Source organism: Colias philodice, chromosome 18 (assembly GCF_061535455.1).
Source record: "Colias philodice isolate Cphi_HAF_F1 chromosome 18, ilColPhil1 Martin Lab GWU primary, whole genome shotgun sequence".
Lineage (NCBI taxonomy): Eukaryota > Metazoa > Arthropoda > Insecta > Lepidoptera > Pieridae > Colias > Colias philodice.
In genome coordinates this window covers 10,585,450-10,611,485 of record NC_143103.1, presented here as the reverse complement: position 1 = coordinate 10,611,485, position 26,036 = coordinate 10,585,450, and the positions used below count along the sequence as shown (strand labels likewise).

The following is a 26,036-nucleotide window of genomic DNA, read 5'->3' as shown; positions in this document are numbered from 1 at the left end:
CAAGTACCTTATTTTTAAAACATATTTAAACACTTTTAACAAAAATAAATATATAAATTTGAACAAAGTATCGAGTAGAGTTTTACCAACCTACCCGAAAATAATGCAGAGCACAAAATTCAATAAGATATATTGTTAAAGATTTTTTATCTACATTCTTGCAATACGGAATGAATGGTATCGATATTCGAGTAATTTAGTATTTCCTACAAAAGTGACTTTAAAAAAAAAGTAGTTTTTTTGTTACATGCAAACATATTACTTTTTTTTCATTGAAACCACACATATCAACAAAGTTTAGGGATATTTGGTATTGCATCAAATAACTAAAAATCTTTGGAGGATTTTGTACTATTGTAAAGGGAATAACTTGGATAATATTATACCGACCAGCCACATCCCCAGTACTGCATTAAGTGCTTAACCGCCAAATTTAACTTTACAAATACTTTCAAGGAACACAGGATCTCATGCCGCAATAAGAAATTCGTATTCAATTTTAAGTGAAAATTACCGAGATTGTCGGTAAAATATGTAAATGCTGACAACACTGATTGTCAAAAATTATATGTTTGGAAAAAAAACGGCCAATTATTTTCAAAATTAATTAGTTTTCTGACCACAAATTAAGACCCATATTATCCAAAGTATACCTTGGTAAGAAAAATTAACATTTTTAAGGAAAAATTAAAAAAAAATCATGAAAAGTTTTTATTTTTTATTGAAGACCTTAAAATGAGCTATATTAAGACGATACACAAAAAAAAATCTACTGCTTGGCGGGCGGAGTCTAATAGCTCGCTATCGCGAACGCGGGTGTGCGCGAAGTCATTCTTGCAAACTCGCCGCGCTGCCGCTGGCCGACTCGGGACAAACATGTATGGAGTCGTCATACAGTTATAATATTCTTATACATATATTTAATTGTTGATTTATTGGTTTTATTTTCTTGCTTATAAACAAATAATTTTCTTTTTAACAACTACTTAGACATTATTAATAATTATTATTATTTCGTAATGTTTACTTTATTACAAAATAATACAGATTATAAATAATCTTTAAAATAACAAAAAATATTGTTACTCTGAAAAAATGAAATGGTACTCAATAACGCGGACTACTGAATGGATTTAGATAGAATTTGATGCTGACGTAGATATTACGTCATGCCCAGAAATGAAGGGTAATATTTCTGAAAGAAGATATAAACCCTAATTCTTCTCAGTCAAAGTCAAGAGTGGAAGATATCACTAATACAGTAAAACTGATGCGAAACTTTGGATGTTAATTTGTATATTTTTTTGTTAGTTGTTACTTAATCACGTCAAGACTACATTACCAATTTTGATAAAATATAGCTAATTGCCTGGATTTACACATAGGATACTTTTTATCCGAACTGAACACTTCTGTGGGATAAGACAGGATTCACGATATAATCTAATTCCACGCGGGCAAAGCCGCGGTCGGAATGATATTTTTTTAAATAAAAAAATTGTTAAAAAAAACACAAAATATATTGACGCATGTATTTATTTTTTGCAATCTATTATAATTGTAATTATTCATTACAAATAATCAAAATAAAATAGCCAGAACAAAGTTAGGCCCTGGTAGGGTAGGTAGGCAGGTACAGCAATGTGAGACGAACACTGGCTTATTTATACCAATAATAATGTATTACAAACATTAAATTAAGTTTACTTTCTAACAACAAAAATACATAATATTAGCTAATGTGAAAGCGAATCAACCAATCATCCCACAAAAATGAAATGTGCACACAAATATTCATCCAAATCGGTTAATGTCATTAGGAGGAGTGACTGCAGCGCCATCTTCCGGGCCCAATTGTGTTTCCAGATCACCCAGGAACTCAATTTAATATACTTACACAAAATTTTTCGAAATGAAAACTCACATTACTATGTAAATATGAATATAAACCTGTTTTAGTACTAAGCAATTTCCCGCACAGGTGTAGTAAGTATAAATGAAATAAATATCAACATCAAATTCTTTATACAACATACTTATCTAACACCTACTAAGAAATGTAATTCTTGAAATTTTTTCGTATTTTTTTAAAATATAATACTACTCCAATGAGCTCCTGTTCCATATTATGTCCGCCATACTTCCACTAAATTCACCATGATTTTTTATTTCTTTGCACTTTGTTGCTTTTTGCTAAAAATGGAATCATGCGATAAAACCAGTAGAGCTTTGATAACATACATTTTTGACTGAATAAAGGTACTTACGAAGGAGTGGATTCACATTGTGAACAATCAGTGGGTTTATTTTCCTTCTGGATTCCGGATTTCTGAATAGATTATTTATGCTATAAATGAAAAAATCTTACACATTCGTTATGTACTTAAAACAGGGGTACATATCAAACATCGTCTATAATACAATTATCATCAAATTTAAAATAAAACCAACTTACTTCATTAATTTGTTCCAATTGTAAGCATTCTTTTTCCTCCAACCTTTATGTTTCTTCTTCTTATTTTCTTTATTGTCCCCATTTGTCTCATTTTGTCTTATCGTGTTGTCACCCTTTTTTACGATTGCGCGAGCGACACAAGTTCCCCGTGTGACAGCCGTAGCGGGAATGACTCGTGCAGCGATCGGGGTAGGAAGGTACAGGGCGGCTCTCGCTATATTGGCTGGTCGCGCGCTAATTTCAAGTATTTCTTGTTTATTTCAAAACCATCGCATATTTCAAAATTCTAACACGGTAGACGTATAGGTTGTATATTTTATAGTTAATATCCAAAAAGTCGTAACTTTACGTTTGTTATTTTGAAGATGCCAGAGATTAAAAAAAAATAACAATGATAACTTTGTATTTTTTTTCTATCGAGAAAATATCATGGAATCATGTTTCTAAAACGGTAGACGTATTGTGTTACTATTGAACTTTCTTGTCAGTAATTTTCATCACGACAACTTTAATAATATAAAAATTACGAAGGTTTGAAAAGGGCCGTAAATGTTAGAAAAATTAATTCATCACCTTAATGAGATATATTATTATATATATATTCCATTTACAATATCACAAAATTATCCATGGATTTTGAGATATTTGATGCAATACCAAATATCTTGAGAAATATTCCTTAATCAATTGAGACTTAAAAATTGCATTTTTTGCGAAAATCAAAAAAAATGTGTTTTAATTTCTTAAAAAAAATCATCTGCTTAAAAATTGTCGGCAACAGGCAAGCAGCGGTCGGCGCGTGCGAGCGCGCGCGCACACGTGGCGCGTGCACACGTACACGCGGCCCACCGTGTGCCGCGTGTGCAAGAAGCTGCTGCGCGGCCTGTTCACGCAGGGCCTGCAGTGCCGCGACTGCCTGTACAACGCGCACCGCAAGTGCGCGCCGCTGCTGCCCGACCGCTGCGGCGACGAGCTGGGGGATCTGCATGGTAGGTAGCAACTTTGGTGCAGCTCCTAATGCGACTGTCATCAACTTTGGGGCAGCTTCCTAACGCGACTGTTAAAAATCTAGGGGCTAGACCTAGCTAACTCGAGGATTTACATGGTGGGAGAATTTCAACTTTGTTTCAATTTTGGGACGCAATTACTGTCAACTATACTCATGTTATAAAGCTAAAGATTTTGTTTGGTCGTCTATTTCCATAAAACCTCTGCCAACATATAAAAATATTGTCTTTTGAATGGTACAGACGAATCACAAGACAGCTGCAGCACGAGCAGCGAGCTGTCGGACGGCACGCGCGCGCAGGACGACGAGTCGGACGACGGGGAACAGGATAATAAGGAGAATGAGGTATTGTCTGCTTATCCCTTCAAAAAAAAGTTTTGGCCGTTTTTAATCTCGGTAAATAACCCTTTCTGGATAAAAATATTACTTGATTAATTTTTATTGCATATTAATTGGGATGGTTTTTTCAAGTCTGTCCGTGTGGCGATTGTACCGTCAGAATTTTAATATATTTCATTAAAATGAAATAAAAAGTGTTATCAGGTACCTTCTAGGGAAGCGCGCTCCATCTTAGGCCGCATCTTACCATCAGGCGAGATCGTGGTCAAGCGCTTCCCTATCATGAAATAAAAAAATCATCATCAGGGACAAAATATCAGTTCGACATAAAAAAAGTTCCAAATGAGTTTTACATTTTTGAAATATTATTATGTGTATAGTTTGCGTATGAATACCGTTCCAGCCGGTGCAGCTGCGACGTGACACCGCGCCGCAGGAGGAGCCGCAGAGAGACACCGCGCCCAGCAGACCCAGCAGGTGAGCACAAGAGACAAGTATTACTGCTAATGTATACTATACTATAATAATACTAGCTAACCCGACATAATATGTTGTCCTGTCTTAATGATGAATATTTAACGGTCAAAAGGTTTCTTTGCTCATAACAAAATAAAAAGTCCGTTCTTGACAGTTCATTCCGTTTTCTATTCTTTACCGGTCGAAATGTTCTGTAGGTGATTACAATGTAAAATAGAATATCAAAAGGCCCTTTTATTTTATGAAAAGTATAAATATTAAGTATCTATTGAACTCTTACTCAATCCAGATGTAACCTATCCTATCTTTCAAGGTCGATCAAACTGCACATGGTTTGCGAATTAAATAAAAAATCGGTTCAGCAGTTTAGGAGTCCATCCCGGACAAACTATTTTCTTTTAAAAGTGACATTTAAATATAACACTAAATATGTATATCCATCATCAGTTCATCATCATCACCGAGCGCCAACATCCCGCTGATGCGCATCGTGCAGTCGGTGAAGCACACGAAGAAGCGCGAGGGCCAGTGGCTCAAGCAGGGCTGGCTGGTGCACTTCACCAACAAGGACACCACTGTGAGTTCCCCATGTATATCCATCATCAGCTCATCATCATCATCATACCTCTGTGAGTTGACAGTTTGTTTATATGCAGCAGTGTGAGTTGATATTTGTCTGATTAGCCTACTGTTTGGTTATATGCACCACTGTAAGTTGACTTATGTCATATTTTATACTTAGTGATGTAAAAGGGTAAGTTGCGATGAAGTTGGTAAATCTTCAAGCAATAATATCTGTATTGCATTTTATGTAATTTTTGGATATTTGTTGATTTTTTTATACATTTCATGGCAATTAATAATAGCTAAAACCACTTTCTCTTACAGTACAATCATAAATCAAACAATTGTCCTGTTATTTATTTTCAAGCAATCAGTGACTGAAAACTACCTGTTTTTTATAGGTGTACTAGTGGTCCGCCCCGGCTTCGCCCGTGATACCTACATGTTTAAACTATCCTATCTCTCAAGTTGGATCGAACTGCACACGGTGTGCGATTTTTATCAGAATCGGTTAAGTGGTTTAGGAGTCCATTGAGGACAAACATTGTGACACGAGATTTATATATATTAAGACTAGTGGTCCGCCCCGGCATCGCCCGTGGTACCTACATGTTTAAACTATCCTATCTCTCAAGTTGGATTGAACTGCACATGGTGTGCGTGTTCGAGCAACGAACAAATATTTTATTTTAAATTACTTATTATCCATAGTTACATTACATTAATGACAATTATTGAGCAATAACGTAAATGAGGTCAAGCTGCCTCAGCATTATTATCGTGCGACGGCCGAGCCGGCCGGAAAGCGCAGTTCTTCCATAGCAGCGCCCGAGTGCTAATCTATCCGCTCGAATCCGCGTGAATTATATATAATTATTAGCGATAATTAAAGTGTTCCCAGTTGTCCCATAATATCATAGCATTATTAGCAGCATATTAGCGACCTAAATACAGTCCACATTCGCTGTAATACGTAAACCGTACAGTGCGAATTTTATTATAATAGGTTAAGTGGTTTAGCAGTCCATTGAGGAAAAACATTGTGACACGAGATTTATATATATTAAGATTACATGTTTTACAGCTGCGCCGTCACTACTGGCGCATGGACAGCAAGAGCATCACGATGTTCACGTCGGAACAGGGCACCAAGTACTACAAGGAGGTGCCTCTCAACGAGATCCTCGCGATCGACACCGCGAGGCAGCCGCACTCGGGTGAGTGTTGTCTGATGACACTATATGCGAAATTAAACTTTTCAATTTAGTAAGATCTGAATCTGAGTTATATTTTTAGTCTTTGAATATTGTTAAATGATAGTAAATAAGTTTTGTTATTATGTCTGTCAGTTTTTGGCAGTTGTCAGATAGTAAATAAGTTTTGTTATTATGTCTGTCAGTTTTTGGCAGTTGTCAGATAGCAAATAAGTGTTGTTACCGTGTCTAAGCATTTGACTGTTGTCAGATTATAGTAAATATAAGTTGTTACTGTGTCTGTCAGCATTTGACTGTTGTCAGATTATAGTAAATAATTGTTGTTACTGTGTCTATCAGTATTTGACAGTTGTTAGATGATAGTTAATAATTGTTGTTACTGTGCCAGTCAGCATTTGACTGTTGTCAGTTTATAGTAAATAGTTTTTTTTTGCTATGTCGGTCAGTATTTGACAGTTGTCAGATTATAGTTAATAATTGTTGTTACAGTGTCTGTCAGCATTTGACTGTTGTCAGTTTATAGTAAATAAGTTTTGTTACTGTGTCTGTTAGTATTTGAATGTTGTCAGATTATAGTAAATAATTGTTGTTACTGTGTCTGTCAGCATTTGACTGTTGTCAGATCATATTGAATGATTTTAAACTCATTTTTATCGACACCTGTTCAGTGTGTTTGTGTGTGTGCAGACGTGATGCACTGCTTCGAGCTGCGCACGGCGAACGTGGACTACCTGGTGGGCGCGGAGGAGGGGGGGTGCGCGCCGCCCGACTCGGGGCTCGGCGCCTACCTCGCGCGCTCCTGGGAGACCGCCATCCGACACGCGCTGCTGCCGCTCAACCTCGGGCTTCGCGGCAAGGGTGAGCAAACTATTAACTTATGACGTGACAACGTCTTATAATTCGATAGCGCTGGCTGCACGCACGAAAAAACATGACTCATGCGGCGTTACCTCGCTCTGAGGCGTTCCATAGGCTTCAAGTGCAAGCGAGAGCGCGGAACGAGTAACAAAGAAGCACAATCGGCCGTTGTCACGTTCAACTATCGTCAGTAAACTGACTTTACAGACATCCAATTTTTTTTTGTACTCGCTTCGGCAGTACATATACTAGCTTTCCGCCCGCGGCTTCGCCCGCGTTTTCAAAGAAAAACCCGTTCCCGTAGGATTTCCGGGATAATATTAGTATGGAAGTATGGATTGGAACGATACAGAGGGTGAGCACACCTGTGGCTCGGCGCTTACCTCGCGCGCTCCTAGGAAACCGCCATCCGCCGTTACAGTTTTTATTTAATAGGACTTCCACGGAAATATTTCTTACCAAATACCATCTTTCGTGAGTATAACAAGAGAAGAAAGGCAAAACTTTTTTTTTTGCATAATAGACCTGCACCATTTGTCAGCGATCACACCTGGTAAGCGTAGATGCGGTCGAACGTTTATCACACTAAAAGATAGTATTTTCTAATGTTTGATTTTACGCGAGTATTATACATTTAGAAATTAAAGACTTTTTAACGCATTTTTAACGCGATTTATTCATTCTATTATTTTCTCGACGTTTCGAACACTACAGCGAGCGTGGTCACGGGGAGACTGAAACACTAAAAGATGCCTATTCACTCCTATATTCTACTTCTGTATAGAGGAGGGGGGTGCGGCGGGCGGGGGGCGCGCAGAGATGGCGCAGTTATACCAGATCCACCCCGATGAGGTGCTCGGCTCGGGACAGTTCGGCATCGTGTACGCCGGCCTGCACCGCGACACCGCCAGACCTGTTGCCATCAAGGTGCGCACACACACATACACACTACACACAGAAATACACATACATATCACCCAAACAATACGCATCATACCATATGGCACACACGCCCGCATCGAACTGCTATTACAAGTGCACTTAAACTGAAGAACCACAGGACTATATAGTATGACGCACATATACATAACATACATTTTACATTACACACTACAAATTAATAAAGTTTGAATTTCCCCTCAGGTGATCGACAAGCTGCGCTTCCCGACGAAGCAGGAGGCGCAGCTGAAGAACGAAGTGGCGATCCTGCAGAACCTGTCGCACCCGGGCGTGGTGAACCTCGAGCGCATGTTCGAGACGCCCGAGCGCATCTTCGTGGTGATGGAGCGGCTGCGCGGCGACATGCTCGAGATGATCCTCTCGCACGAGCGCGGCCGCCTGCCCGAGCGCATCACCAAGTTCGTCGTGGCGCAGGTGTGTGCTCTGTGCTCGCGGAACTATTCCAACCAAGAAGCTTATATCCAATACACTGGAGATTTCAGTATGAACATTAACTTGTAACAAGAAAATACGACCTTGAATGACGCCTGTATGTTTTTTTATCTCTTTCACACCCACTTGCCAAGTTAGATGTGAAAGGGATAAAAAAACATACAGGCGTCATTCAAGGTCATATTTTCTTGTTACAAGTTAATGTTCATACTGAAATCTCCAGTGTATTAGATATAAGTTTCTTGATTCCAACCAATATAAATTTATAAAGAATAGAAAAAATTCGATCACGAGGCGGGACTCGAACCCGCATCCATTCGCGCCATTCCGGGGCGGATGCCTAGCCAACTCAGCCACTCGTGACCCGCCAGAGCAATCGAATTTATTCTATTCTTTCAGTTATGTGTCTAAGGGACTTATTTCAACCAATACCCGTGGCCCCGTCGTTGATGCGGCTAGATGGAACTCAGTCGGTTAGAATCCAACATAACCCACGGCTTACCCACAAGATTTCCCCACAAAAAAAAAGTTATGTGCATTATACAGTTACAGCGTCGGTGCACCAGGGTGTGTGACACCCGCCTGTCAAGAACGTGAATGCAGCGTTAGAAGCGGACAGTTTGCTAACTAAACTTAATAATGTTGATAAGATTGACGATAGTAAAGACTTGAATGGTAATAAAGTTGCTGAATTTAAACAGAATTGGAATGTTTGAAAGAAAGAAAGAAAGAAAGAAACATTTATTTATCAAGGACTGTTTATGACCTTGATGATACTAATGACAATAGTGATGGTAATAACATCGTTAAAGTTAATCGGATTGATGAGGATAGTGACATCGATGATAATAATAAATCGTTCAATCTGATTAAATAGTGATGATAATTATAACATTACTCTTGCAAATCAAAATGGTGATGGTTATTTATTTATTATTTATTTAATAACATTGCTTAAACTTGATAAATTCGTGATGGTAATGACCCATTTAATGGTAATCCACAATACTAATATAATTGCTAATTGAAGTATGAAATTATTAATTGGTTTTACTAAGAAGTATTTTAGTAAAAACAATTAATAATTTCAGCCAGCCCAGATTATTTATATAGAAGTATTTTATATTATATTATCTACGACATTATATTATCTACGACAGAACTATCTAAAAAGTCACATGAACAACATTTTTTTCTCAACTACCCGCATTAACCCCAGATCCTGGTGGCGCTAAAGCACTTGCACGAGAAGAACATAGTGCACTGCGACCTGAAGCCGGAGAACGTGCTGCTATCGTCCGACGAGCAGTTCCCGCAAGTGAAGCTCTGCGACTTCGGGTTCGCGCGCATTATTGGGGAGAAGAGCTTCCGGCGGTCGGTGGTCGGCACGCCGGCTTATCTTGGTGAGATTTACATTTGTAGATATATTTTAAGAAATTATTGTAAAGATAGTAATATTGGTTGGATTGATGAACTGCCCTAACATTTTAAAACTTATCTCGATAAAATCCGCTATTTTAGGAGATCGTTTAGATCTAAATATGGGTAGATTTTCTTTGAACAAGAATATTATTTAGTAAGAATCTAATTGGTAAAGAATGACAATCCATAACAGATCGTCCTCTGACCCTTGTGAGTTGTTCATTTCAGCTATTTACCATTTTTCCGATATTTGCCACTGACACTTCCCAAACACTAGTGTTAAGTGGAAGACGATACTTTTTCACTGTTTTAATCAAATATTTTTCTTTCACAGCACCTGAAGTTTTACGCAACAAGGGCTACAACCGTTCGCTTGACATGTGGTCTGTAGGTGTCATAGTGTACGTGTCCCTCTCGGGCACGTTCCCGTTCAACGAGGACGAGGACATACACGAGCAGATACAGAACGCCGCCTTCATGTACCCCCCCTCGCCCTGGAGCGAGATCTCCGCTGAGGGTATGTGCACACACACAAACACTAATTGAAACACACATTAAAAGTTTAAGTTGCCATACAATACTGTATTTGCGACCATTAGCTTAATTATTCACGAATAAATGAAAATCAACGGCCCCAAGTGTGATCCCTGGGGTACACCTACATTTAAATCGATTATTTTTAGGAATTTCTTCGCGAATTTTAACAACCTTGTAGGATTTAGGGATACGTCGTTCATTATCGATGTTGTAACCTTTTGACACATATTTTAAAGATTGTTTTTAGTTACATTTTATGATGTAATCTATCAAACGCTTCTTTGAAATCTGTTTTTAAGATTTTGAATTTTCTTTTAGAGAACTAGTAAAATTTGTTAGTTTTAAAGTGCAAGTGAGGCTAATAAGTTATTGTCGTCCTTAGCGATCGACCTGATCAACAACCTGCTGCAAGTGAAGCAGCGCAAGCGTCTCTCGGTGGACAAGTGTGCGGCACACGCTTGGCTGCAGAGCAAGGAAGCCTTCAGTGACCTGCGAGCCCTCGAGCGGAGGGTTGGTCAGCGATACCTCACGCACCCCAGTGATGATGCGCGCTACGCTGAGCGCTGACCGTGAGTATACACGTGTCAGAAGTGAAACTTCTTTAGTTGAGAGTAAAATTTCAAAATCGCGTCATGGCAATACTGTCACGTCATGGATGGCGATGATTTTGGTATCTTTGAATCTTGCCAAAGAACGTTCATTTCTGAACACTGTTTTTTTATTATGTACACACACCTAGCCGTGAGAATCTGTAAATGGCTTATTGTGATTATTATAGTATGTGACTATTTTTAAGAATACAGCTGTAGATTCTCCTAAAATATAAATAAATAAATTATTATGTAACTAAGTAAAAAGTGTAATGTTTCTTCTTCCCAGGGAGTTGCTAAGTGCGGAGCGGCCGGCGGTGGGCTGCGTGCGGGCCACGTGGCGCCGGCTGCGGGTGCGTGTGCGTGTGCGCTGATACACACACACACACACACACACCACCCTCTACACCCCCTACCCCAGCGACACACCGTGCGTGCGACACTGACTTGTTACTGCACACAGACTTAGTTCAAACCGAACTAGTATACTGTCAAGAGAACCGTGTACAAATTCCGAATAAACATAAAACGAAGTAATGATCGATACGAAAAGACTTTGTCTTAGGCTGTATCACGGCGATATTAATTTTGCGGTTTTTATCAACGCGTATTAAATTACGGTTTTTATCAAAATTGTACGTAGTACGAATTTTACACTGCGAATAAACTTTCGAGCGATTAAATTAAATTCATCGCTGTGGAGACACAACATACAATGTATTAAAACTTCTCTTACAAAATCTTATTACAAACAATGTTTCATAGACAAGAACGATTTTAATCCTCTGTGCTAAAGTTAAACTGTTACTAAAGTCTAAGTTTAACTTTAGTACTCCGATTAGTGTTGCATGTTTAAAAAAAATAACTGAAAATTGTGTCTGTGTGTTGGACAAAGTTCTGTGTCCGTGTGTGACATTGGTCAGTGCTGGCAAAAGTTGTATGTCCATATATTGGACAAAGTTGTGTGTATTGGACAAAATTATTTGTCTTTTTGACAATGTTTAATGTGGTAATAGGTTTATAAAGAGCAGCTAAAGAATAGGTAAGAGAGTGACAGAACAAAAAGCAGTAGAGTTTTTAAAGTAGTAGTCGCATAGACAGCTATATAATAACAAGGCACCTAATTAAACTATGGGCAGGCATATTCATATACATAATATTGTTTTATTTAATTTAGGACGTACTCAGGGAAGTGAAAATCTATTCTAAATAACTTAAATATGTACTAATAATAATATAATTATTTTTTGTTCATAAAATATCTTTGAGTGTAGCCCAAGATTTGTAATGTTATTCTAACGTGAATAGTTTTAAGTAATATTAGTACAAAATATAAATTAATTATTGTTGTATTATGGCCTATGTCTATAGACTTTGAAGTATAATGTCGGAAATTAATTGAAATAATGGTGAATTTAAAGTAAGCATAATAAAGATGGCACATATAATTAATAAGATGGATTGTACTTTGGTTCGATTTCAGAAAGTTATTATTTCTTAGTGTATTTGGAAATAAATAAAAAATATTGGACGAATAATTATGAATATTGCGAGATATTGAGTTTAATGTTAGATGTAGAAAATTATGCTTCCAATTAGAAGACGCAAATTTTGATCTTCCTATACTTATGTTACTTCGACATTTTTAATAAAAAATTATAGTTATGATGCGGTTTTAATATTAGTACTATTTTGAGGATAATTGAAGTGAAACTTCTTTATCGGGGTTGGAAAAAAATTTAGTGTAACATTTTTTCGTTACGCGTGACATTTTTCCGTTACGCGCCATCTTTTTCTTATCCCTACCACGCGTGATTCGACGTATTTCTGTAAAGTTGCATATAGTAAATTATTTTTTGAAAAATAAGGTCATAAAGAAGTTTCACTTCTTACGTGTGTACACTAGTACACGCACACATTTTTTTTTAATTTTTCTTTCACTAAAACATAACATATTACATGTGTATAAAAGAGGACCATTACCAGTAAAGTTTCAAATGTTCTAGCTTCATTTAGTATTAAAATATAACATTTTATATTATATTTACTTAATATGGATTTTTTTTCAAGGACTACTTTCAACTACGTAATAAAGTATAATTATAGCCTGTTTCTTCTTAATGTTCCGAAATAAATCCTATCTATAACATTATTTTATTATCAATACACTCTATATTAAAAAAAAATCTTCTCTTCTAAATAATTTACGAATAAAATATCAAATAATGCAGGTCTGCATGTCGACGGCCTAATTAGAATATAGTAGACTAAGTGTAGCGTATCTTTTGTGAGATTTATTAATGTTTATAATTAGTAATATATGTTAAATATTACGTGAAAAACAAGAAAATGTTACAATTCAACTTATTGTGTATGTGGACAAATTCTAAGGTAATTTATAAAAAAGGTTCATAACACATTAATATTTTAATTTTCATAAAATACTTTGAAATAGATATTTATTATGACTGCTTCAAAATTACCTTAAAATTTGGTTACACCAAAATATAACTTGAATAAGAATTGTTTTTCCTAAAACATGCCAATTGTCAGCCTTATAAAATTATAATTGCCAATATTTTCCATTTTTCGTGCCAACTAAAACTGTATTTAATTAAATAATGATGCATTTTTACAAACTTCAGCATTTATTGAACGGTTGTAATATTTTTATATACTTTTTTTTTAAACAATAATAAATATGACTAAAAAGAACGGTTTACTAACGGTTACTAAATCGACGAAATATATTATGTATGTACACGCATAATTACTTACATGCATCAAATAGGATAATTATTATAAATTTCATGTTTTTGCCAGGACAAGGATTGTATAAAATAAAAAAAGAGCGTGTATGCCGCGCACACGTGGCAGAAGTGAAACTTCTTTGGCAAGATTCAAAGATACCAAAATCGTCGCCTTACTCCATGACGTGACGGCATTCCCATGACGCGATCTTGAAATTTTACTCTCAACGCGCCTAAAGAAGTTTCACTTCAAAAATATCGAAGAATTTTTAGAGCCAAACCAAGGCGCGCGGCTAGTATAATTAATATTAAATAGGTTCATATAGAAAACATGACACAACATCACAAAAAAACTGTGATTTTGTTTACTTCAGCCAAGCTTCCATACTCTGTGATCTCTCACTTTTTACCGCAATGCTTTTAACTTAAACTTTAGTAATAAGTTTTTAAGTTGTTAAACATTTATTTTTCGTTAATATTTGTTTGATATTCAATATCGCGGTTGTAAAGTCCATTCCTGTAACGGTTAAGGCTTTATTTCATTTGTAACTTAGCGAGCTTTAATTTAAATTTTTTTAGTATTATTTTTTTACGATTTTTACAAATATTTTTTATAACAACCGATGTTTTTACTATTTTTTGTTAAGATTAGATTTTATTTTTGACCTGCAGCTGCCGATGTGGTTATTTTGTATTGTTTTAAGGGTTCTATATTATACGTACGGGATTTTTAATAATTTTATAAATATACATATATGTAACACATTTAGTTTAAAATGCAAAAAATGAATGTAATATAATATGTCATAGTGATGTCCAAGTGATTTATTTTTATAGGCACATTTTGCACAAATAATATGTTTGTTATATTATATTGTAATAATTGTATTTCATATACATAAATTATAAGTAAAACTAAATGTATACGTTCAATTTTTCAAACGATAAACACGATTTTTTTTAAGCATCTTTAATTTAATGTTTTAAAAGGCACTGTAAGTGTAACGCAGGTCTGTTAACAAATTTCTTAGAATTATTTTGTAAATGAAATTATTATATACAACATGTTAATATTACTAATTTAAATAATAAAAGCCGTTTAAATTGTATTTTTGTCTTTTTATTTTTTACCAAAACCACTTTACCCACTTCACTCTAAAAACAAAACTTACCTAAAAATTCTGTTAACTCTATGAAAAACAATCCACTTGTACTACATGAAATGAAAATTATCGAAACTGCTCATTAGATATTAGATATATATAATAAATTAGATACCTACTAGATATTTGTATTATTTTGCTCAGCTATCATCTAAGTATATAATCCCAAATTAATGGGACAGAAAACTGGGTCATTAATAACCCCCATTCTTAGACAATCACATGAGATTTTACAAACAGTTAATATTTTCACGAGTTAGTGAACTTCACGCGTCGGCTCCTGTCCTCTTGTGTCATTAGTGTGAGCACCCAACACAATTAGGGCTGTGCATTTCCAAAATCTTGTTTATTTAGTCTACATACATCAATGTATCTGTTTTGTAGTAGTTAGTACTATTCATTAACGATATAAATTATTTTACAACCTTATAGCCAGGTTACCAAGGATCTATCCCCATGCAGATTTAATCATCTATTTGTATAGGAAAAAACGAGTAGCATTCCTATAGAACAAGCAAAAGTCCTAACTTTTAAGTTTGCATATTTCAATCTTTGTTTTGTGATACAAATATAGGACATAGGTAACCAATTATTTTTCTTTATTTTGCTGTGATACCATTTAAATAAATCGAAATCAGTAACCAGTTACGTATCAGAAATAGGTAAAACAAAAACAATATTTCTTAAGAAAATACGAGATTTATTAGGTAGGTACACCTACATAAAAATAACACAAAAATATTAAACTCGTCGATAAAGCCCTAGTGTTACACATCAAGATGCAATCCATCACGGCACAGTTCACAACGCGACACGCCTTTCGTACATAATCATGTTTTTTATCATCTTTCTTTTCCTTACTGCAACTTCTTGTGAGTGGGTGGAAATATCGCAAACTTATCATAGAAATGAGCCTTCGCGATCAAAACACAAGCCTAGTACAAATCGTGTAAATGAAGCAGCCATCAAATACAAAAATGAAACAATAATTCCAAAGTGGGGTAAGGGTACTATAGATAGAGTAGAAAATGTCGCTAATGTAAGAAGAGTACCATATGCTAGTGTGAAAACAACATCCATAAGACCTTATAAGGATATTATAGAAACTCAGGCACCAGAACCATACAATTATCGATTTCTTTCTAAAGTTCCTGAAACTACGCTGAAGCCAAATGTGTTTGAAGAAGAAACACATTCTCAAACGACAAGAATAAGAGACAGAACTAAATTTAAAAATTCAACGATTTTTGGCAGTAAGATTTATAAAGAAACTCTGAATAAAATCAATGAAAACTATCGAAATGAACTTACTACTGATACGCCAAATTATTTCATTGATATTCCAACTACTGTAAAAGTTTCCCAAAAAATATCGGAGCCAACAACGTCTAGAATAAAACAAGGGATTCGTAGAATATACGTGGATCAAATAAAGAAAAATCCTCCTAGAAACAACGTAGATCTGGAAATAACGACTTCATATTCGACGCCAATAATTCTCCCAAAACGAGAAAATATTATAAAATCTAACTATGATTCAAATATGAACACTGGACAAGAATCAATTAATAAGTTGCAAAATAAAACTGATGAGATAAAGAAACCTACAAATTCGGAAGACAATATTGATAGAAAACCAACTAATGAACAACCCGTGAGCCAGGAAAATAAAATGGAAGGACTGTGGAGAACGATCAAGGTGGTTGCTGAAACAATATCGAAACATAGTCGCAGAACCATAAAAGGAAAACTAAAATACCTTGAAGATTTGAAGGATTCAATTTTAAACAGTATAGGTTTGTATTTACCATATCAATGTAAATGCTACAATATAAATCACGAGGTAACGTTTAATCTAATGCTCACAAACAAATAGAAATAAGTTAATAAATATGTCGAACTAGCGGAACCATCGAAACAGTTCCTTTTATTTCCCATTTTTAAATGGATGAGCGAAATACATAAAGTAGGTATATCAAATTTTTCCTAGTAATATCGGATTTGTACGCTCATGGCTCATGGAATCGCTTACTGTTACTACACAATGATAGATACAAATGCTTGTAGATACCCCAATACGCGAGTAACCGCACATTCTCTTTAAGGTTTTATTGTAAGGCACCAAAGAGATAAATAAAACAACCAATTCAACATAACATTTTATTCAGAATATCACATAGACCGCGTGTGGCCGGACGACGAGGAAGACCGGCGGCGCAGCGCGCGGTCCGCGCACGAGCACGGACACGTCGAGATCCCGTCGTCTGAAAGCGCGCTCATGACCATATCCTTTCTCACATTCGCTGTATTTCTTATTAAATTGGTTTTGGTAAGTAATAGTGCTATAAATACTTTTAACTTGTAATATAGAATCTTAGATCATTAAGTAATGGATAACACTCGCAGGCGTTTCCCCTTTTGCTGAGGTATAAGATTATTCGAATCGAAAAATCTTATGCTTTCATAAAAACTACTTGCGTAATCGATTACAAACACTCTGCGTATTCGTAAAACATCGAAAGGACGTCTGCGAGTGCTCCGCTAAAAATGCCGTTTTGCACTGTCAAGTCTTGCAGAAGCAATTCAAACATGTCGAATATTAAAAAAGATGGAATAACCTTTAATTTGTGTATATTTTTTTATTTATTAACGTACATTTCTAATTAAATGCAATTTCTAATAATCGTCGATGTATCGTTTAGCGATATGATCAAGACAAATAATCGAGTCATGTTTCGAGAGAGAAAGAGACGAGACTATCATGGAAAGAAAATATACAAATTTAATCTTTATCTACTAAGAGAGAAAGTTGAATTTAAAACGCGATAATGAACCGCATTCCTTACGAGACTATCTTTTAAAGAAATACAAATTTAATCTTTATGATCTAAGTTATAAAGTTGAATTTAGAACGCGGTATTGAACCACACTCCCCACGAGACAACTTGGAATGAAATACAAATTTAATCTTTATGAACTTACGGATAGAGTTGAATTTAAAAACTCGTCGCTTAAAAGGTCGTAAATTTTTACGACTTTCGTGACACAAATTTTTTTTGTGAATGTGTGATTGTGTTTCAATAGTGTGAGTTGCCCTCCCCGCACCAAAATCAGCAGAAAGTTTAGTTAGAACATTTGCCAGCGTACTCCATCCATTACTTAATGATCTAAGTATAGAATCCTGTAATTAACAAGTAAAAAATATTATAAACTAGTTTTCCGCTTTTGTTCTTTAAAACTAAAAACTTAATGAATTATATAGCTATTGAAAGCAACCTCAAGAACCCCGTCCGATTAGGGCCCTTCTGGCCTCCTCCACTCAAGCGACAGCTCAAGCCGAGGTTCGTGGTCCCCGTCAAGGGGGGACGCCCTTGTGCATGTCGCTACCAGGGTGAACCTTCAGTTCACCCCCGCGTCCGCGTTAAAATGTAGAAGCCCTTCTGGCTAACATTGAGAGACACCACACAAAAAAAAAAAAAAAACCTCAAGAACCCCGCTATCCATTGGTGAAAACAGAATGAAAAAAATGAGCAGTTATTTTTGAGTTTATCGTGAATAGACAGACAGACGGCCGACGGGGCGGAGGACTTTGTTTTATTGTAGTGTTTTCATATCATTATAATATGTATAGCTATAACCATTAACACAATGTTATGTATGAGGTATCTATTTTGTAAAGTATCTTATTTACCGGGAACAACAAAAAACTATAATTATTTTGTAAATTCTTAATGTTTTTTTTTTTTAATTTTCAGCAACTCATTCACACATACAAGCAAAAGACGATGATGGTAACTCCGGCGATGGTCTCGGCCGTGGGGCGCGCAGCTGCTGCATTCAGACGAAACAGGAATCATAATCATAATTAAATAAGTGAAATAAAATAAAATATTCTGATTGAAGGCATTTCTGTTTTATTTTATCCCTAAAATATATCTTTGTAACTATGAACTGGTTAAATCAGACTTTTAATAGAGCCTAGGCTATTAGTGAAACGACTTCTTTTATTAACAAGTTGGCTGCGATATTCACTTGTTGTATAAATAACAAGCTTCGCTCCGCGTATTCACCCGCGTGGCTCCGCTTCTGTAGGTCTTAGCGTGATGAAAATATAGGTATAGCCTTCGTCGATAAATGGGCTAACAAACACTAAAAGAATTTTTCAAATCGGACCAGCAGTTATTGAGATTAGCGCGTTCAAACTAATAAACTCTTCAGATTTATAATATTAGTACCTATAGGAGTGTTTGGTGTAAATTTTTTGGATATTTCCCTTTTTATTTTTAAAAAGTTATTGTAGTCATTTTACTCATTAGGTAAAGGCAATATCAGTGTCGATATCAGTATAAAGTTTTTTGATATCTGCAATACCTAGTTACGGAATAATCGCCTGTGCACACTTAACGATTACACCCTGTATAGCATGAATTTTAAATACAAAGTTAAAAGTGTAATTTTTTTTTTCCTGTTAGAAGGATTTTGGGCACAGATTTTGGGCTTTGACGCGTTTGGTAGACAAGCCGTTATGTAGGTGAGACATCGAGGTTGCTCGGATATTACTCATAAACTCAAGAACTACAAAGATCAATCAACTAGGTACATCTATATCATAGGAATTTGGAATCTTCATTGTTGTTACATATTAAAATATCTATTGAATTGGCTTTCTTATATGTATTTAAAACGTGTTGTATTTTTCAAAATTGTACCGAATAAATTATATGTTCAAAAGACTGGTATCTAAAGTCAAGATCGTAATAAACAAAACAAAGATGTCAAATTTGACATTTATGTCTGCTGTCTCCGTGCTGTCTCAAATCTCAATGCAATCAGCATTGTTTTGGAATTTGGATCAATAATCAATATTCGTATATTTGTATTTTAACAAAAAATTTATATATCAATCAATTATACTAGAATATTAGATCTATATAAATATGGATAACGAAGTAAACAATGAGATTATTATTATAGATGCTCCAGGTCCCAGTAATGTACTGATCGAGAGATTAGATGAAAATTGTCAGCAAGCTGTTTCTAGCGGTATGAATAAATAATAAAATATCTGCGACATGTTTTTAGGAATTTCATTATTCATGACTTAATTTTATTACCTTACTATCTAATACTGTTAAGTTTATGACAATAGTTTGTTACAATTGAAGATAGCTTCAATTTTAAAAGATTTTTATACTTATTTTCATATGTTTTATTAATATGTTGATTCCAGTACCGGAAGATTTTAGTTTTATGTGCCGAATATGCGCTCTGAAGACACGTAACATCATGAACCTGTTTCGAAATGAAGGAGCTGACCAAAAACTTGTGGAAAAAATTAACAAATACTTACCCATAAAAGTATGTTTAGTATTTTATCATTGTATAGGACGACTTTAAATATAATAGAATTATATAATGAATATTAATAAACAAAATAGAAAAATACTTCTCACACGCTATAGGTACTTTGCATTACTACATTACCAACCATATGGTATGCTTAATCCAAAAGTTTAGTTTTTTCTAAGTTCTATCTAAATTGTTAAATATATTTTATTAATATTATAAGTAGAAATTATTGTCATATACTATTTACAATTAAAAAAATGTATTGTTCATCAAACTGTTACATAAAGTATTTATAAATAATGAAAAAAAACAATCTAGGTGTCACAAGGAGATGGGTTGCCAGAAGTGATATGCTACCAGTGTTCCAATGCATTGCTGGCGTGGGAGGAGCTAGTGGAGTGCTGCACGCAGGCCGACGCCTCCTTTAGGAAACGATTAGCACTCGCTGCACAGGGAAATGCGGTGAGATTTAATATTTTAAAAATACCTGCTTGAGTCATTCTTATTTTATTTTTAATCCATACTATATATATTATTATATTTTTAATATTATAAATGCGAAAGTAACTCTGTCTGTCTGTTACTCAATCACGCCATAACTACTGAAATTTGGTAAGTATAGAGATATTTTGATACCCGAGTAAGGACATAGGCTACTTTTTATCCCGGGAAATAGGACAGGTTTAATCCCGGAAATCCCATGGGAACAGGAACTATACGGGTTTTTCTTTGACTGCGCGGGCGAAACTGCGGGTGGAAAGCTAGTATATAATATAATACATTATACATTACCTTTATTTATGTATACATGACATGGGCTTTTAATTCACACTAGAATACAGAATTATTGATATTTTTAAAAATATAAGTTAAATTATTACAGATCTCATCAACAAGCAAAGGTGCTGTTAATCATTTGGATGAAGATAGCCTGAAGTGAGTATAAGTTACAATGTTTCAAAAGTAGTCAATGTTTTCTTCTGTTATAATTTATTTTCATGCATTGTATAAAGTATGTCTGAGAGTAAGTTTTATGGAGAATAAATGATTCCTCAATTTCCACTTACAAAACCAAATTATTTCTTTGAGAATTAATTTTCGATCTTTCTAGCTTAACAGGTGTCTTTCACCTGGGTGGAGTAACTTGCCAATGCTAATTATTATTATGTAGTAACATGTTATAACTTCACTCAAAAGTTGCTTGCATAAAACATGCTCTCAGATAGTATTTCACCCATTTTCTAACGCAAATCTTATTTCTTCTTCTCTTCTTTCATTTTACCATTTTCTATCTGCATTTAAAATTTAGTATTGTGGTATCTCTTTATTTTCCACATGTGCTAAGGAATTCCTGTACAGCTTTACAATTAAGTTGCTATATTCAGATCGAATATTGTTCTGAAATATTAGGGATACATGTTTTTTTGTGAACTAAGCAGTACACGCGTTTTCAGATGTAAAAGATCCGTCCTGTTTCTAACAATGGTAGATAATGTACTGACGGATTATTTCAATAATAACGACATAGACATAGATAACGATTGGGAATATGTGTGCCAAAAGTGTGCCGACAAACCTGTTTCCAAGAATGTACAATGTTTAAGTGAACACTTGAAAACAAAACACGCTTCTGAACTTCACAATCGGGAAACTATAGCTGCATTTATTGAAAATCATACGACATTCGAAGAAGCACTCGAGAGCGACGATGAATTCGACGAGATTAGCGCAGACAAGCCTAAAGAAAACAAGAAGATATACTCTCGCGATGTTGTCTGTTTCTACTGTGACTGCGCATTCACGTCCACCAGGAGACTGATTCACCATCTCAACCAGCATCTCGTGATCCCGCCGGACGGGGGGCTGCTGTGTTGCGGCAACATCTATGACGATCTTCACTTTTTCGAGTTCCATGTAAGTGATAAACATACTGTCAAAAAGGTGAATGCTCACTTGTGCAAAGCTTGCGGCTATTCTGCGACGAATAAGGGGAATTTGAAGGAGCACATTGATAATGAACACAGGAAATGTGAGCTAGAAAAGAAGAACAAAAAGAAAACGAAGTTTGGACCGAAAAATCAAAAGAACTTCCCGGCCGTGTGCCCGGAATGTAACAAAACATTCTCTAATAAATACAACATGCACAGCCATATGAAATTGCACCAAGATCAGAAGTTTGAGTGCGCGAAATGCCTCAAGTCGTATCGTTCTAAAGGTGCTTTAGTGCAGCATATGGAAGTCGTTCACGAAGGGAAACTGAAACACGTGTGCTCGACCTGCGGGGAAGGGTTCCCGACCCGCGTGGACCGCGACGTGCACGCGCGCCTGCACACCGGCGACACGCCCTACGAGTGCGAATATTGCGGGAAGGCGTACCGGGCTAAGAACACGCTAAGAGCCCATATTCAAATACATCTAGATATAAGAAAATTCGAATGCAAAATCTGCTCGAGAAAGTTCAGAAAGATCGCGCACTTGAAATACCACGTATCCACGCACAGGACCAAAACTTGAATAACCCGGACTTTTTTTGTTGCAGATGGATAGACAATACAGAGTATCACATAAATGGAGACGATAACCTAAAATATGAAACCGAATTTAGTAACGAAATAATGAACGGCTCGGATACATCTGCAGACAACGATTCTGACAAGGAACCTCTTTCCAACATTGCCACTAGAAAGATGAGTGCGGCGTATGACAGATTTTACAACGCTCTAGTCAATTTTCGAAACCATTTCGTAGAAGAGCACAAAAAAGAATGTAACTATCCAGATTTCACTGAGTCGAGCTCAGAAGAAGAGACGGCGGACGGTTTTGACGTGGATTCGTATGACGATCTCACGCTGTGCAACATGCGAAGGGACAGAATGGACGATGAGACGAGATTGGAACTGAATGAAGTGCAAACGAAAGTTAACGGAAAAGTTTTTTACACGTGCAAAATATGTGGGAAAAATCTGAGCTCATCTCACACGTATCTGTTTCACAAAAAGATTCACACCGGGGAGCGGCCCTGCGTGTGTCACGTGTGCGGCAAGACCTTCCGAGCGCCGAACGGTCTACAGAGGCACTTGAAAGAGACGCACGAGAAAGTTAAAAGTTACGTGTGCGCGATTTGCGCCAAAACGTTTGTGAACTCGCAGAACTTACGGCAGCATATGAGGATACACACCGGCGAGCGGCCTTACGTTTGTTCGCAATGTGGGAAACGGTTCACGCAGAGCGGTTCGCTGCACGTCCATCTGAAGACTCACACCGATCTGTTTCCATTCAATTGCACTGAATGCGGAGCCCATTTCCGGTTGCGGGCCGGGCTCACGAAGCACAAGCTGAAGCACACGGGCGAGCGGCCGCACGTGTGTGCCAACTGCGGGAAAGGTTTCCGCCAGAAACACGAGTTAAATAGTCACGTGCTGACGCACAGCAACGCTAAGCCTTTCTCGTGCACAGTTTGCGGCGCCACGTTCCGCCAGCGGCGTGCTCTGAGACATCACATAAAACGCTTGCACGAAACTAGGGACGCATCGTGTCACGTATACGCACAAGTACCTTACTGAATGTAGTTTAATGACATTAATGTTAATTGGTGTATTGTAATATTTTACAAAGACTGTTAGCCAAAAATAATTATTATTGCCATATAACTTTCATTGTTCTTTTTTTTATTTCCTTACTCACAATATTTTATCTTTTAACCATCATTTTTTAAAATTACTCAGAACAGCTGTAGTAAATTAATGATTTCTATATATAATCCAGTATTTCCTATCATAATCCTATTTCCTTGTTCTCAGTGTTGTTATTTTTCAGTTTTGCAATAAAGGAGATTAAAAAGGAAGTCTGTCCAGTAAATGGTTCGACGGAAAACAAGAATAGCACCACTAGATTATACTCGTTAACAAAAAGTGGAAAGAAATATACGATTTGCGAAATTTGCAATAAGGAAGTAATGATTTCCTCCTGGAAAAGGCACGAGAGATCGCACCTTGAAGAAAAGAGTTACAGCTGCGATACATGCGGGCTGGGCTTCAAAGACAGCGGTAACTTGGCGCGCCACAAACGAGCCATACATAATAACCACAGACCGCACACCTGCACCATTTGCTCAAAGAGATTTTCCAGAAATGGCCACCTTCAAGAACACTTAAAAACCCATTCCGATAGCAGAAACTACGTTTGTGATCTGTGTGGCAAAGCATCCAAATCCAGCAATGCTTTGAGGATGCATAGAAAAATCCATGTGGACGTGCATGCATTCCAATGTTTATTTTGCTGGGCCAAATTCAAACGAAAATCTGAACTCTACGCTCACGTTACAGTGCACACGGGGGAAAAGTCCCACGCTTGCAAGTGTGGCAAGACGTTTAGACTTCGAAGTCAACTCAATAACCACGCCCGTACACACAAAACCGAAGAAATTTAACGTGAAAACTAGCTAAGTGGTAAATAATGTACGGTTTTGTTGCAGGTTTAAGAAAATGCTAGCGGAACCGCCGCCATTCACGGAAACGGATATGAATGTGAAATCGCAAGATAAAAGATGTAATTATTGTAATGCGGACAATTTCGCCTATTTCGAAATATATTACACAAAATGTCCAAAAGACAACTTGCTCAAAATATGTCTTTCGTGTGGACGCGGGTATCCCATAAAAGAAGATATTGAGATAACGTTTCAACAATCCGGTTGGAGGTTGCTTTCTAATACCGTCATTCCCTCGAATGTGAATCTGATGTCTAATTTAAGAATAAGCAACATTGAAATCCAAAATCATGAAGAACTAAATACTTGTGAACCGAATAACACATTTAATTTTGAACCCGCAAGTGTAGAAAATATTCTGTCAGAGTCACACGATGAAATAAACGTAGAAATCAGTAATCATGAGGAAAATAATTGTAGTTCAATAAATACTTCGACAATGATTGATGTACCGGTTAATAGCGAGATTATAGAGTTATCATCCAACGCGAGTAGAGATGCAAGTGAAGCCAATTGTGCAGAGAATGAGTTCTCAGACCACAGCGACGTGGAGTCATTCGCACAACTACCAGACTCGGTTTTCGAAGCAATAGAAGACACGCAGGACAGTATAGACAACCAAGACGAGGGAAAATGCACTCAAAGTCAAGCACAAGAGAGTTCAAAACGGAAATCACGAACATGTCCCATCTGCGGCAAAGTATACACGGCGTCATCTAGCTACTTCTATCACAAAAAGCACTTTCACGGGAGAGTTAAGAATTATAGCTGCGACGTGTGCGATAAAAAGTTTGGAACGAGAAGCGACTTGGTTCAACACGGTGCAGTACACACTGGGGAACGTAAATTCGCTTGCAGTATGTGCGAAAAGAGGTTTCGGTCAAAAGCAAGTAGATACATACATGAACAGACACACAAAGGTGTGAAAGTCCACAAGTGTACTAAATGCGAGCGTTCGTTCCGCTGGATCGCGCACTTGACGAGACACATGCAGCGGCATGACGCGGTGAAGGCGCATGCGTGCGCGGTGTGTGGCCGCGCCTTTACCATCCGATGCGATCTGCTCAGACATGCGCGTACGCACACAGTTGGCAGCTATCAATGCGAGAAGTGTGACGTGAAGTTTGCGCAGATGAGATATTTGAAAGCGCACATGGTGAAAAAACACGGCGTTGTTTTGAAATCAGGGAACGATGAATAGTTAAAAATAATAATGTATGAAATTAATCCGCCTTAATGTTACTACTGTGTAGTGCGAATAGAAAAAGTCAATTTAGTACTTACTGTAATGTATAGATAAACAAATATATTTTTTACATTATTTTGTGGTTTTATTTTCGCCTTTACAATCCCAAATTCACCTACTGTTCAATAAAGAGAACAATGTCCTTAACCCGTGACGCGTCCGGCGCACCGATCCCGATAGTG

General features: G+C 36.5%; 3 protein-coding genes and 1 long non-coding RNA gene across 6 annotated transcripts in view; 3 read left to right on the top strand and 1 right to left on the bottom strand.

Moving 5' to 3' along the window:
- Nucleotides 1-13,542, top strand: part of PKD (serine/threonine-protein kinase D3) — a 69,433-nt gene extending 55,891 nt beyond the window's left edge. Inside the window, exons 6-17 of the mRNA XM_089706780.1 lie at nucleotides 3,237-3,444; nucleotides 3,706-3,809; nucleotides 4,207-4,280; nucleotides 4,728-4,857; nucleotides 5,929-6,061; nucleotides 6,746-6,916; nucleotides 7,701-7,843; nucleotides 8,060-8,290; nucleotides 9,528-9,711; nucleotides 10,065-10,247; nucleotides 10,650-10,836; nucleotides 11,147-13,542. Of these exons, the coding sequence (XP_089562906.1) occupies nucleotides 3,237-3,444; nucleotides 3,706-3,809; nucleotides 4,207-4,280; nucleotides 4,728-4,857; nucleotides 5,929-6,061; nucleotides 6,746-6,916; nucleotides 7,701-7,843; nucleotides 8,060-8,290; nucleotides 9,528-9,711; nucleotides 10,065-10,247; nucleotides 10,650-10,834 (1,746 nt within the window). The 3' untranslated portion in view covers nucleotides 10,835-10,836; nucleotides 11,147-13,542. The remainder of the gene's footprint in view (nucleotides 1-3,236; nucleotides 3,445-3,705; nucleotides 3,810-4,206; nucleotides 4,281-4,727; nucleotides 4,858-5,928; nucleotides 6,062-6,745; nucleotides 6,917-7,700; nucleotides 7,844-8,059; nucleotides 8,291-9,527; nucleotides 9,712-10,064; nucleotides 10,248-10,649; nucleotides 10,837-11,146) is intronic.
- LOC149480759 (uncharacterized) lies at nucleotides 1,249-2,923 on the bottom strand. The gene is made up of 3 exons (XR_016317056.1): nucleotides 2,456-2,923; nucleotides 2,268-2,329; nucleotides 1,249-2,193 (listed from the first exon to the last, which is right to left on the bottom strand). It is a non-coding gene; the product is annotated as an uncharacterized LOC149480759 (long non-coding RNA).
- A 2,060-nt stretch (nucleotides 13,543-15,602) lies between the features above and the next one.
- LOC149480757 (uncharacterized) lies at nucleotides 15,603-18,639 on the top strand. The gene is made up of 3 exons (XM_089706861.1): nucleotides 15,603-16,566; nucleotides 16,939-17,099; nucleotides 18,526-18,639. Exons 1-3 carry the CDS (start codon nucleotides 15,603-15,605, stop codon nucleotides 18,637-18,639), a joined length of 1,239 nt encoding a protein of 412 aa, XP_089562987.1.
- Nucleotides 18,640-19,594: 955 nt separating this feature from the next.
- Nucleotides 19,595-25,929, top strand: LOC149480756 (uncharacterized). Of its 3 annotated transcripts, none has more exons than XM_089706929.1 (5): nucleotides 19,595-19,813; nucleotides 20,001-20,128; nucleotides 20,438-20,581; nucleotides 21,003-21,055; nucleotides 24,594-25,929. In XM_089706929.1, exons 1-5 carry the CDS (start codon nucleotides 19,708-19,710, stop codon nucleotides 25,807-25,809), a joined length of 1,647 nt encoding a protein of 548 aa, XP_089563055.1. In that variant the 5' UTR covers nucleotides 19,595-19,707; the 3' UTR covers nucleotides 25,810-25,929. The 3 variants fall into 3 exon arrangements, with proteins under 3 accessions (XP_089563055.1, XP_089563057.1, XP_089563056.1); XM_089706931.1 differs by lacking the exon at nucleotides 24,594-25,929 and adding an exon at nucleotides 22,659-23,904; XM_089706930.1 differs by lacking the exon at nucleotides 24,594-25,929 and adding an exon at nucleotides 21,574-22,793.
- Nucleotides 25,930-26,036: the final 107 nt, after the last annotated feature.

Excerpts from the sequence above, each read along its gene's own strand:
- LOC149480756 (XM_089706929.1), top strand. The coding sequence starts at position 19,708 with ATGGATAACGAAGTAAACAATGAGATTATTATTATAGATGCTCCAGGT. Across the intron at positions 20,582-21,002 it reads TCGCTGCACAGGGAAATGCG|ATCTCATCAACAAGCAAAGG; the intron begins GTGAGATTTAAT and ends AAATTATTACAG. Across the intron at positions 21,056-24,593 it reads TTGGATGAAGATAGCCTGAA|GTTTAAGAAAATGCTAGCGG; the intron begins GTGAGTATAAGT and ends GTTTTGTTGCAG.
- LOC149480757 (XM_089706861.1), top strand. The coding sequence starts at position 15,603 with ATGTTTTTTATCATCTTTCTTTTCCTTACTGCAACTTCTTGTGAGTGG. Across the intron at positions 16,567-16,938 it reads TTCAATTTTAAACAGTATAG|AATATCACATAGACCGCGTG; the intron begins GTTTGTATTTAC and ends CATTTTATTCAG. Across the intron at positions 17,100-18,525 it reads TTCTTATTAAATTGGTTTTG|CAACTCATTCACACATACAA; the intron begins GTAAGTAATAGT and ends TTTAATTTTCAG.